A 12,894-nucleotide genomic window follows, 5' to 3' on the forward strand; every position below is an offset into this window, starting at 1 on the left:
TTATACCCCATCGAGATATTTCTACTGCTGACTTTTTAGTGTTTTGTATTTGACCTCGTTTGATGGACGAACCGGAATATAATTGTGTTGGTTGGTCAACCATTTGTTTTTAGCATTTTCTGGTCTTTAATTAATCGCTAAGTAATCTAATTCTGGATTAAGAAGAAAAAAAAACTTCAAAAGAGACGCTTTTATACAACGCTTTGAGCATTACTTGGCCCTCTCAAAAGAATACACAGACCAGTCTTCGTGTGCTCGTAATTGGCGATTCTCAAATTCGATCTCCGTACAAACAATGGCCGAAACCTCGAAGCAAGTCAACGGCGACGATGCCCAGGATCTTCACTCGCTTCTTTCTTCTCCGGCGAGGGATTTCCTCGTTCGTAATGACGGCGAACAGGTAAAATAGTTTTTGACGTGATTTTGAGTTTATGGTCTTCGATCGCAACTTCTTCTGATCTTCGATAACGATCCTGTGATTGTCTCGCGATTCTTTGAACCGACTCTTCTGGTTTACAGAATATAGATAGCTTCGTGTAGTTGATTGATTTGCTATAGATGACTTTAATCGATTGCTTTCAAGTGTTAAGATTCATTCAGTGCTTGGTCCTTTATTGATTTGGCTTGTGTCTATTTCACATGGCTTATGTTGTTTGGGTAGAGTTTAATTTTTTATGCATTTTTATGATGTTTAGGTGAAAGTTGACAGCTTGTTAGGGAAGAAGATTGGATTGTATTTTTCAGCTGCTTGGTGTGGACCGTGTCAGCGGTTTACTCCACAGCTGGTGGAAGTCTACAACGAGCTCTCTTCGAAAGTTGGTTTTGAGATTGTGTTTGTGTCAGGTGATGAGGATGAAGAGTCATTTGGAGATTATTTCAGAAAGATGCCCTGGCTCGCTGTTCCGTTTACTGATTCGGAAACCCGTGACCGTTTGGATGAGTTGTTTAAGGTTAGGGGAATACCTAACCTAGTGATGGTTGATGATCATGGTAAACTTGTGAATGAGAATGGTGTTGGGGTCATACGAAGCTATGGAGCTGATGCTTATCCTTTCACACCAGAGAAAATGAAGGAGATCAAAGAGGATGAAGATAGAGCTCGGAGAGGACAGACCTTAAGATCTGTCTTGGTGACTCCTTCACGAGACTTTGTGATTTCGCCTGACGGAAACAAGGTGCACATTAATAGCTTGTGAGATCAGATTCTTTTTCGTCAATAGGAAGATTATATCTATACAAGACTCTTGCATTAGTTAGTTATTACGGACCTGTTTCTCTTTTGTTGACTTAATGAGACCGATCAATTGCATATTCATTAGGTACCCGTATCAGAGCTTGAGGGAAAAACCATTGGCCTTCTCTTCTCTGTGGCCTCTTACAGGAAATGCACAGAGCTTACTCCAAAGCTTGTTGAGTTTTATACGAAGCTGAAGGAGAATAAGGAGGATTTTGAGATTGTGTTGATATCTCTTGAAGATGATGAGGAGTCTTTTAATCAAGACTTCAAGACCAAGCCATGGCTAGCATTGCCGTTCAACGACAAAAGTGGATCAAAATTGGCTCGGCATTTCATGCTGTCAACACTACCGACACTGGTCATTCTCGGCCCTGATGGAAAAACCCGTCACTCGAATGTCGCTGAAGCTATTGATGACTATGGAGTTCTTGCGTATCCTTTCACTCCAGAGAAGTTTCAAGAACTCAAGGAGCTAGAAAAGGCAAAGGTAGAGGCTCAAACGCTCGAGTCACTTCTTGTCTCAGGTGATCTCAACTACGTTCTCGGAAAAGATGGGGCAAAGGTATAGCTCTCGATACCCTCTTCATTTTCTAAACACTGTTCTTCAAGGCTGATCTGAACCAACCTGTAAAAATTTGGCTTTCTTTGTTAGGTGCTTGTTTCGGATCTGGTGGGGAAGACTATTCTTATGTACTTCTCAGCTCACTGGTGTCCTCCTTGTCGCGCTTTTACACCAAAGCTTGTTGAAGTATACAAGCAGATAAAGGAGCGGAATGAAGCGTTTGAATTGATCTTCATCTCCAGTGACCGTGACCAGGAATCATTCGATGAGTACTATTCGCAAATGCCGTGGCTGGCTCTTCCATTTGGTGATCCTAGGAAAGCATCCTTGGCAAAAACCTTTAAGGTTGGTGGGATCCCAATGCTAGCAGCTCTGGGACCAACTGGGCAAACCGTAACAAAAGAAGCAAGGGACCTTGTCGTAGCCCATGGAGCCGATGCTTACCCTTTTACTGAGGAACGTTTGAAGGAGATTGAAGCTAAGTACGATGAGATAGCAAAAGATTGGCCTAAGAAGGTGAAACATGTTCTCCATGAAGAACATGAGCTAGAACTAACTCGTGTTCAGGTTTACACATGCGATAAGTGTGAGGAAGAAGGGACAATATGGTCTTACCATTGCGACGAATGCGACTTTGATCTTCACGCCAAGTGTGCTTTAAACGAGGACACAAAAGAAAACGGCGATGAGGCTGTGAAAGTTGGTGGCGACGAGTCCAAAGATGGTTGGGTTTGTGAAGGAAACGTATGCACCAAGGCCTGATAGGTAGCTTCAGGCACAGTTATGTCACTATGTGTATGCAAAGCTATTTCCTTTCTTTGTATAATTGCTAAGAGTGAGAATGTGTGGTTACAATCTGATATCTGATTAAGACCTTGGAGATAAACTCTGTTAATCTAAAGTAATAATAAAAGAATCTTCTTATTTAACTTTGATCTTGTATCAACAAATTTTATATTCCAACAGGAGTTGTATGAAACAATACATTGGCACACTCTATGTATATATCAAGAGATACAGAGAGAGAGCATTCTGCTCTCAGATGAAATTTTCGTCTTCCTGGTTCCAGTGGCTAACACCTATGCAGAGGAAGCTAAAGGTGGCGATTCTCATGATCTCCAGTGGCTTTGGATTCCCTCATTCGTAATGGGCAGCAAGCAAGGAAGAATAACCAGCTGCTAAATTATGAAAAAATCAGATCAAAAGAAAAACATTTTAAGCTTGAAATGTAGAACTGTTTGAGATGGATCTAAGATCACGTGGGATTTTGGATCCAGTAAACTAAAGTGATACTTACCAGTGATTCTCTGTTTTATCATAGGACGACCACGTTCATGAATTTCCTCTTGGCGAATGCAAGCCACCATTTATTTGGTGTCCCGTTGGCTCTATATGCTACACTCAGTAACCTCCCACTTGTCTCCTCTCGAACCTGCTTAAGATAGTTCCTGAAAAGCTCTGACATTTGAAGCCAAACAGAACACAAGGCTAAGGACCAAGTAACTGAAAGAAAAATCAATAAGAGTTGTTTAGACATGTATATATACCTGCTTCGTCCTGGGACTGCGGAAGCGAAAAGAGACCTGGGAAAGGAAAGCCAGTTTCTCCAGGAACAGGAATATCTTCTAAACCCAAGTTGATAATCGCTTTAGTTCCAACAGCCAATGTTCTACAGCCTTCAAGCCTCTTTAACGCCACATTTATATAAAACGTCAAGTAAATAAGGAGCTTATCAGCAGGACTTTTGATATCAAAGTTTGTGAAGAAGACATTAGCACGAAAGAAGGTGATTGCCTCGTCTACTATATCAGTTTTATCTGCATATAAAACCAACAATTTACAAAAGCTTTCGATCGCACAATTGAAAAAAATCACATGTTTTGATTAATTACCTTGTTCTGAAACAGGTGCAGGACCTTTTATATGACTCTTGAGAGGAAGCAATGGACAACCACATGCCTTTGTTACTCCTTCTTCATCCACAAAACTCGAGTGATAAACCTGATCAGAGCATTTAATCACAAGGATTAAGGAAACAAAATGAGCATCGCAGAGTTAAATACTCCATGGAACCAAATCAAAGTGAAACAAGCTCAATAAATAAAAAAAATCTCATCGAAGATCTAATCTAATTTCATTAGTTACAAAATGAAATGCGATTAATGCTAATTGAAAGATAAGAAAATGGTGATCCGTACCATTTTGTGCCGAATTTGAACAATGAAGCGATATCAGGAAGGAGAAGAATCGAATCGAAGGTAGATCTGCTGCAATTAAGATCTTGGATATATAAGAATCAGAATTTAGGTGAACGATTGATTCTATAGATGAAGAAAGAAAAAGTTTTTACCTAAACGAGATCAGATCAATTTCAACTTCTTTAGCGTCTACGAAAGAGGAAAGACTGCGTAAAGTTCACACGGTGAAGAATCCTTCGTGATGTTGCGGCGGTCGGAGATTGTCTTATTGGGAAGCTTAATCGCCGGCTGAAGAAGAAATTGAAATGGAAAATCGACGAAGTAGGAAAAAGGAATGAAGAACAGAAGAAGAAGAAGACAGAGAGGTATGGATGACACGTGTAAGACTCCATGAATGTGGTACATTGCTTCGTACCGGGAGTAACCAATGTTAAATCCGGCTTAGCTTTGATTTTTGAGTTTCTCGGTTTTTTTATTTGAAATTTGGTTTCTTATCGACCACTGGAATTAGGTACATCAAAAACCAAATAATGATGTGGTTCATTCTTCGGTTCAGTTTCGGGTTACATCAAAGTGGTTTGACCGGATTAAACATTGATCTTCAATCAACAACAACAACAAAATGTCCATATAAGTGTCAAGTTTCTGTTATTTCTGCTGAATGGATAAAAACTTGTTACATAAGCAATATACAAAACTTAGTAAACAAAGGCTAAACAGAAATGCACAAATACTTGCAATGCACCGGACTAAACCGAGATTTAAAGAAGCTCTAGTGAGATTTAATAAGTGTGTTTGATTCTTTGTGTGATATATAGTACAAGTTACATTGGTCATACATGAATATTAATACGTGAATCATCTTACATAAATGTGTCTAACATTCAACAAACTAGTAATGAGCAGCTCTTGACTCAAACAGTTGATTAAACATATTTCTACACTGAATTGATAATAATACAACTGGTGATAACTAAACTAAATTGATGCTACATTCTATGGTCTCGCTTTCGTTTAAATTTGAAGTTACTGGGATGTGCCGAAAGTTATGACCTGAACAGTTGAGAATTGCTCTTTGCACAGTGTGATGATGCGGTTTTAAATCGTTATGGCTCTGGTCATTGTAGCTCGTGAAAGCGCCTAATGCTCCAAGAAACCCTTCATGTCGTAAAAACATTGCCTTTGCCTCACCTCTCGACCTGAAATGAGAAGGAAAAATGAGAAAGTTCGATAAAGATTTTGTGGACATACATGAGTTTAAGATATGGAGGGATTTGATTAAGTAGTTTCGGTTTTGGATTTACCAAAAGTGAACAGCAACGGAGATTGTGTCCATGGTGTACTCAAGCCCACGGATGAAAAATCCACCAAAGAAAATACGCTTAAGACCGAATCTGAGAGCATTCAAATAAGCAATCTGGAGGGAGAGTAGAAAACGTTACAATTCGATCAGAATATCATCAGCTTCAAATTATGTTTTAAAATGGCATTAAAATGTTCAGAGGAACTGACCTGACCGATGTTATTTGATATCATTCTTAGAAGGGACCTTGCCACATCTTCTGGCTGGTAATCTTCAAGTTCTTTACCATCAGAAATCGCTTTCCCAAAGCTGGAAGCGATAGCTGTTGAGGAGAGACCAATCTATCAAAAAAGAATGAACAAAAGGTTATATTAACATATGAATCTAATCTAAAAGTCTTCAGACATGTTTAAGCAAAACCAGGATCAATCAATTACCTTTGAATAATCTGTTCCACCGTAGATATCCCCCACAAGCATGTCAATTACTCTGTTATTTCCATGGTGGCTTAACTCTAGCAGCTCATCAAAACTGAAATTAAGAAATATTAGTTGTTACTCAGGCAAGGAGGAAACTTACATTAATAGACTTAACTAAGAAGTCACCTCTTGCATTTTGTTAAAAGCTTCCCAAGACCTAAAAATGTGCCTCCGCCAAGGCTTGTTCCACTTATCCTCTCATATTTTCCATCTCCATCGACCTATATAAGAACGAGTTTGAGTAAGCAACATCGCTGGTGTAGTAGCAAACAAAAACAGAGAGATCAGAGAAACCAAAACCAGAATGAACCTTGATCATGCTAACGCCAGAACCGATGTTGACTAGTAGATATGGATACAAATCATTATGGTCGATCTCGACAAACTTCTTTTGGCCATCTAAGTAGGTAAAAGCTTCCCTTGGGACAGTCTGCAATCATGCAATAATCTATTGTTAATTTAAAATGGCAGAAATAAGAAGTTTATCAAAAACTATTCTGCCACAGATGCTTTTAATGCAATGAAGAAACTATCGGTTAAAAAACCTCAGGGAGCACAGCTCATTTAATCAAAATTGCAAATGATCACCATCTTCAAATTTATAATGTCCTAAATGTTAATGTAGCTATATTTTCAGTCTTATAGACGTTAGTCTGCAACAACACTCAGGCCAAGATCACTATCAGGGAAACATAATACAACTTCACTCATAAAGAATTAGCAAAAAGTGTTGACAAAGATGAGTGATAGCAACGTGTAGCCTAGACTATTCAGAGTACATATATATCCTCATGTGGGTTATGTTTGAGGAAAAATGAATAGAAGATGATGATAGGATAGAAAAAAAAATCAAACCTTTAGTAGAAAATTAACACCACCAACAAGAGAACACATCTCATCTTCCTTATCGAAAAGAATACCAAGTTTCTCCTTAAAGAGATCAGCAAACTTAAATGCCCCACCACCTGTGGCCTTTGGAATAATATACCATACCATAATCAACTTACAAACAAAAATCCCACTTCAACATTCTTCATTACAAAGCTTTATCCAAACTATAACCGATGCTAGCTTTTACCTTAACATAAAGTTTATCATGACCTTCGCCATTCGGTTGCTGTACACCTGAATAGTTACCTCTGTCAGTGAAATATCAAAAGAACTCAACTTTTCTCGAAATCAGTAAGCTAATGACTCATACATTACTACTGCAAATAGACATAATACTTCTGAGTACATATGAATCCGATTATGAATCAGAGGTTAGGATCATAAAAATCAAAACTTTACCGGAATGATGAAGGATATTGAATCGAATAAACTCCAAACAATCATCAATCTTTCTAGTCTCAAACTTAGCGAAACAAAGCCTTCCTTTCACAACAGAGCAACCATTACGAGACTCTTCGCTATAATCTCCATTTGCAGAGAAATACACAAGCTTGATCAGAGTCCCTACGAAACCAGAAAAAAAAAAACCCCAATTCCGGTTAATTCGAGACAAACCCAGAACCGAAAAATTCTAAAACTGAATGAAACAAAGCCAAGTTTGGATTTTTAAATTACCTCCGATGTCGAGAGCCAAATGAGAGATTTGAGTCGGATCCATGGCGGGTTTTTTGTTTGGGTTTTTGCAAAATTCTCTTTTTTCAACGTTAAATAGAAATAAATTTCAACGATCAACTACTTTGGATCTAAACCATCTATCTACTTCTTCTCTCTTTCTCCATGGCTGACTTGTTGTTGTTGTTTTTTCTTCTTCATGGAGCGATGTTTGGCTGTATTGATTGCGTCAATAATTTTTCTTTTAAAAAGAAAGAGAGACGAATTTTGCTGACCTGTCATTTAGTCTTCTCCGGATTGGATAGAAAATAGTATTTTTTTTTTTTCTGTGCGTTAAACTAAAATGTAAGAAACTGAAAAGTAATCTAAAGGTGTTTTGTTTTGACCAAAAAAAATAGAATTTGAAATACAAACGCTCTCCCAGAATAGAAATAATTTCGATGCCAAAAAATAAAATAATAATAACAACTTTTTTCAAATCTATATATAAAACTTAGAGGTGTTTTCGTTGTATAGAAAAATATTTCATTTTCTGTACTACTAATTTTCTGTTTAAACAAACAAAAAAAGACTTTTAAAGAAAAATAAAAAATTTACTTGTGTAGTTTAATTGAATGGAAAATTCTACGCCTATTCAACAAATCGAATCAAATATGAGCAGTAAATGCTTTCATTGACTTCAAATCAAGTTCCACCGCATTGCTGATAACCTTGTCGTATTAAGAGATATGGAAGTGCTTCTCCTACGTCTTGTCGTATTCAAGACATGGAAGTGTTTTGTCGACCACTTGTAATAACAGTTACTGACATAAACCATACATTCACTCGCGTTTCTGACCTTGTTGATAGGCCCACGAAGAACATTGGTTGGGATGGTCGGGGCATTTGATGATAACATGTGACGGACTAGTTCACAGTATATATGGGAAAAACTCAATTTCTGAGTTCAAAAATATAAAAATCATAATCGTGGGCCTAAGAGTTAGGGTTAGGTTGGTTAAACCCACGAATCGTGTTTGAGTTGTTTATGCCTCCCCTCCCCCCATTGTTAAATAATTGCCTACTTTCAAGTTTTAAGCTCTTTCGTTCTTGTATGCATGCATTCTTTGTTAACCATTTTTTTCAATCAAACTGTTTACAAAATGACATGAAGCATTCTTTGTTATCATTTTGCCCCCATATCTTCCAATGAATCCAGTTATGCTTGTTAGCACACATAACCTTGAATTTGATAAATTTAACTCAACAAAACAACAAAACTTGAATTTCATAATGTGACACTATTGATTCTTGCGCATTGTGTCAGCACCTTAGAGCATCCTCAGTGGTAATTTCTAATCATAAATCTCTTAAACAAAATTAAAGTGTAAGTATAGATAAATATTATTTTTAATTATGGGTCTCTTAAATTTGGTGAAACTAAAACCAATTATCTCTTAATTAAGAGACAATTTACTTAGGTTTCATCAAATTTAAGAGACTTATGTAATATTTAAATCATATAAAATTTTTATTATTTGTTAAGAAACTTGTTTAGAAACCCCTATTGAGGGTGCTCTTATTGTTTATTTTTTTCTTTCTTTGTATTCAATTTTTTATGATTACTATCTCTCCCTTATACTGTTACTAGAAAAAAAAAAAAAAAAAAAAAGAGAGATAAGAAGAAGAAGAAAATATTTAGTGTGAATAAAACAGACAATGATTAACAATTTAAATATTCATGTGATTTAGTTAGGTAGACGGCATTAATGTATAATCTAGACTTACAACAAAATTAAAAAATATATTAAAATTTGTAGTCTATTTCAAGCATTAGATTATATATTCTTTCTCATTCTTTTTCTAAATCATAGTTACTAATTGAAGCAGTAGCCTATAATGTGTTGAAACCAGTAACGTGTCTAATTTTTTAAGAAATTAATTAAGTAAAGTTACTGCAAGAAATTGAAACATCAGATTGTCAAATCATAACTCTTTTAAAGAAAACATTACTTTATTATACAAGATTGAACATATAAGCATAAATACAAATAGATTATTTGTAATTTGAAATAAGTATTTCTTTGCAGTTGGCAAATAGTAATTTAACAAAAACGAAACAAAATTCACCACACCAAACAAATACAAAAAATGAGAATATATCAAAAACACACCAACTTGATTCAAACATACATTCTTGTGGTACTTGCGTTTCCGATTTCTCAAGCGGCAGAAGGTGCAGCAGGAGAGTAGGAAAGTGGTGCTTCGGTTACCGAAGCTATAATTGTTGATTCCAAAACGGTTGCTTCCAAATCTGCAGGGCTTTTCGGTTTAAAATCAAGAGACTCGTCATTGTAGATATCCCACCATTTCTTAATTAACATTTTGACGTCTTCTCTGTCCATGTTAGGTTCTTCTCCTGTGTACCTCCATGGCTTGGATCCCTTTCATTTTAGTTTCACCAATAATAATCAATAGATGTTAAAATGCAAGAGAAAGCATTGGCAGAACTATCCTCATGTAAATGCATTCCCATATAGGACAATACTTTAATTTCTGTTTAAAGAAGGTTTAATTTGGAATAAAATTAATTTATATTGATGTATATATATAGATTTTATAGTAATAGAGATACTAAATTTCCCCCAAAACTAACAATTTTATATGCTCAGCAGAATAAAAGTCATATACCATATATTATATACCATTTTTTTTTTTTTTTGGTCATATACCATATATTATATTCCAATTAATTTCCCATCTTTGGAGCTTAAGAAAAAGTACTTACAGGTGGACAGTAGTGAACAACTTTGACACTCTCCAAGTCAACCTTCCCCGGATGGCGCCAAAGCACAGACAAAATCAGGTTGTATACCGGAGATACCGGTTTAAAGACCTTCCCAAAGAACATATTGAGAAAATCCTGGCAACCAAAATCCAACAAAAAAAAAAACCAAAATATGTCATACATCAAAAACGATTCAGAACATCTGAACATTATATAGATCAAAACCCTAAAGATTAATTGAATAATTGATGTATATATATGTCACTCACTTGCTCCGCAAATGGTGTAGGAGGTGTGACCTGGAGGGTCTGAAGGAGACTCTCATACGTCAAAGGATTAGGCTCAAATACAAACATACCGGCATTGAAGTATGGAGAGGGAGGAGCAGATTCCATCTCGGCGGGCCACACGACCTTCTCAGGACAATATTGACAATAGCCGATCGAGTAGAGAGGAGTGTAACTCCATATTTTCTCACAGAAACAACTCAACACGCCATGTAAATAGCCATCTTGCATATCAAAGAGGTCATCGATATTGCCAAAGACTTGAATATCTGCGTCCAAGTAGATCATCTTGTTGTACTCTTCAAACTACAAAGTTTATAAGTCCAAAATATATTAGATATATACAAAAGATTTCACATAGTACTCTTTCTATTTCACTTAAAAAGTCATTTCAGAAATTCTAGCGAACCCATCACCAATACATCATATATTTGTTTCTATTAGAATTTAGATCATATGCATAGATCTTGAACTTTGTTCAAAAATCTGAATTTGTTTCAAAAATATATTAATTATGAAATAACTAAGGGAGTATAACTTTATAATCTAAATTCAAAAGCAAATATTTGTGTTTGCGTTTAAATATGAAAATATTTTCAGTTCAAAAATATATAAAGAAATTTCTTATAAAATACTTTTTGTAAATTGTAGAAGCTATGACGAGAAATGAAAATTTACATAAAATTTATAACTAAAACACTATGAACTAAAATTCACTTGAAAATAAACATACTTTTGAATATGTTTATATAAACATTATTTAAAGATAATAAACGGAGGCTCTCGTTTTCATGAAGTCTATATATATACACACTTACATTCCAAATTCGCAGTTTTGAGTAGTTAATAATGTAATAAGCCCTTGCGTATGCATCTTGGCTATCTGGAGGATGAACAGGCTCGATCTCACGCACAATGCATCCTTGAGACCTCAAGATCTCTCTATGTTCTTCAGGCACATCAGGTAACATAGCAACAACAAGAGGATACGCACTTTTGACCTTCCGCAAACCCTTTGCTAATCCCACCACTCCCTTCACGTAGTCTCCATTTCCTGCCAAAAACGTCACGTAGGCTCTCTCCTTAGGAGCCTTCTCGGATGCATTGATCATGTCCACATGAGTTTCAGGGGTCATTTTGCGCCAAAGGAAAATGAAGAGGTGGGTTTTCAAATTAAAAGAGGAGGATACTTCTGATGAAGAATGAGAATATGCCAACTTGGTTACTTGGGCTCTTGGCTTTGAAAAAGTTTATTTGAAAACTACCACTAACGTTTTGCTTAAATAAGCGTAGAAAGAGATAGGTAAATCCTGGAAATTTTAACTACGGTTTATTAACATTGTAACTTTTATGTAACATAATGAATTAATCTTTCATTATTATATTCTGATTTCTCATAAGTTAAACGATATAAAGGTTATGTTTCATTTTTTTCTTATGCATTATATACACTTACATATTTTTTTATTAGAACTCGAATGCATTAAACATAATTCATATTATAACCCAAATTGTGACATGTTAGAGCACCAATGGACTATGAGTTTATATATAATACCGGTGTTGTTGAAAGGAAAGGAACCCTTCTTTGTGTTTGTCTTAATCGTGGGATGATGTAATTACGAGATTTTGTTTTTTATCTCGGTGAGAAGGACTTTTAATTATACTAAGTGGTACTTGCGTTCCATGAAGCGTTGGACTAAATATTATAAGAATCACACCGTGTTGAAAATCACTTTTGTAGATTTAACAGTTCTGTTTTTAAAAACGATTTAAACGAGACAGATAATTTATTAACTATGTGATATGATTGTTTTTTTTTCTAGTTTCCAATAATTATTTTACAAAATATGAGTATTATTTTTCGAAAACATCATACCGGTGTTCCAAAACTTCCACGCGTCTGTTTTTTTTATTAGCATGAGATTCATCCGTCTATTTAATTTACTTAACTCTTCAACAACGGACCAACCAAGGCATGTTTCACAAAAAATAGTGATAAATGTTTATAACCTAGTCAATGATCAATAAGGTATCGGTATTTTATAAAAGTAAAATGATACAAATAAAAATTACAAACACATGATAAATATTTTATAGGAAATTTAAAGATTACAGTTTAACCAGTACCGGTCGTTATGAATAGGTCATCATCGTATATAAAAATAAAATACTAGGCTCTTAGCTAGCTTAAGTATTTAAAGTTATATCTATACCTAAATGAATTTGTAATCTATTTTCCTATTCATAGATTTACAAGTCGAATACAAGTCGTCCGAGTTTATTGGACTAGCGTACTCGTATATTTTTCTATTACACGTTCTTCTGAACTTCCATACGACCATGTTCTATACAAAATAAACAAAGTTAGAGCATTTGAACAAACATACATATAAAAACACATTTCCAAATTCTCGATATTAATTATTTAACAATATTAAGACTTTGACTGGTAAGAAAATAACAACTCCGTCAAATAAAAATGGAGAAAATAACAA

The 12,894-nt window shown here is 35.4% G+C and overlaps 4 protein-coding genes and 1 long non-coding RNA gene across 10 annotated transcripts; 1 reads left to right on the forward strand and 4 right to left on the reverse strand.

Moving 5' to 3' along the window:
* Positions 1-71: 71 nt before the first annotated feature.
* Positions 72-2,726, forward strand: AT1G60420 (DC1 domain-containing protein). Its single transcript, NM_104729.4, has 4 exons — positions 72-400; positions 696-1,175; positions 1,320-1,799; positions 1,890-2,726. Exons 1-4 carry the CDS (start codon positions 296-298, stop codon positions 2,559-2,561), a joined length of 1,737 nt encoding a protein of 578 aa, NP_564756.1. The 5' UTR covers positions 72-295; the 3' UTR covers positions 2,562-2,726.
* Positions 2,045-2,351, reverse strand: AT1G08317. Its single transcript, NR_139409.1, has one exon. It is a non-coding gene; the product is annotated as an other RNA (long non-coding RNA).
* ARPC3 (actin-related protein C3) lies at positions 2,703-4,397 on the reverse strand (the record flags this gene model as incomplete). Of its 4 annotated transcripts, none has more annotated exons than NM_104730.3 (6): positions 4,150-4,394; positions 3,998-4,066; positions 3,692-3,800; positions 3,347-3,616; positions 3,097-3,257; positions 2,703-2,974 (listed from the first exon to the last, which is right to left on the reverse strand). In NM_104730.3, the coding sequence occupies exons 2-5, from the start codon at positions 3,998-4,000 to the stop codon at positions 3,115-3,117; spliced, it is 525 nt and encodes a 174-aa protein (NP_564757.1). In that variant the 5' UTR covers positions 4,001-4,066; positions 4,150-4,394. The 4 variants fall into 4 exon arrangements, with proteins under 4 accessions (NP_564757.1, NP_001319276.1, NP_001077743.1 ...); NM_001333892.1 differs by having other exon boundaries at positions 3,998-4,079; NM_001084274.2 differs by lacking the exon at positions 2,703-2,974 and having other exon boundaries at positions 3,115-3,257; positions 3,998-4,063; positions 4,150-4,397.
* A 336-nt stretch (positions 4,398-4,733) lies between these two features.
* On the reverse strand, positions 4,734-7,576 carry PANK1 (pantothenate kinase 1). 3 transcript variants are annotated; one of them, NM_104731.5, is made up of 10 exons: positions 7,346-7,576; positions 7,070-7,234; positions 6,858-6,904; positions 6,635-6,751; positions 6,090-6,209; positions 5,906-6,000; positions 5,738-5,831; positions 5,510-5,641; positions 5,302-5,414; positions 4,734-5,196 (listed from the first exon to the last, which is right to left on the reverse strand). In NM_104731.5, exons 1-10 carry the CDS (start codon positions 7,386-7,388, stop codon positions 4,971-4,973), a joined length of 1,152 nt encoding a protein of 383 aa, NP_176247.2. In that variant the 5' UTR covers positions 7,389-7,576; the 3' UTR covers positions 4,734-4,970. The 3 variants fall into 3 exon arrangements, with proteins under 3 accessions (NP_176247.2, NP_001320517.1, NP_001320518.1); NM_001333894.1 differs by having other exon boundaries at positions 4,768-5,196; positions 6,635-6,904; positions 7,346-7,574; NM_001333895.1 differs by lacking the exon at positions 6,635-6,751 and having other exon boundaries at positions 4,773-5,196; positions 7,346-7,561.
* A 1,872-nt stretch (positions 7,577-9,448) lies between these two features.
* GolS7 (galactinol synthase 7) lies at positions 9,449-11,685 on the reverse strand. Its single transcript, NM_104732.2, has 4 exons — positions 11,215-11,685; positions 10,379-10,702; positions 10,110-10,244; positions 9,449-9,765 (listed from the first exon to the last, which is right to left on the reverse strand). Exons 1-4 carry the CDS (start codon positions 11,530-11,532, stop codon positions 9,544-9,546), a joined length of 999 nt encoding a protein of 332 aa, NP_176248.1. The 5' UTR covers positions 11,533-11,685; the 3' UTR covers positions 9,449-9,543.
* Positions 11,686-12,894: the final 1,209 nt, after the last annotated feature.

This window comes from Arabidopsis thaliana (genome assembly GCF_000001735.4).
Source record: "Arabidopsis thaliana chromosome 1 sequence".
In the NCBI taxonomy this organism is placed as follows: Eukaryota; Viridiplantae; Streptophyta; class Magnoliopsida; order Brassicales; family Brassicaceae; genus Arabidopsis; species Arabidopsis thaliana.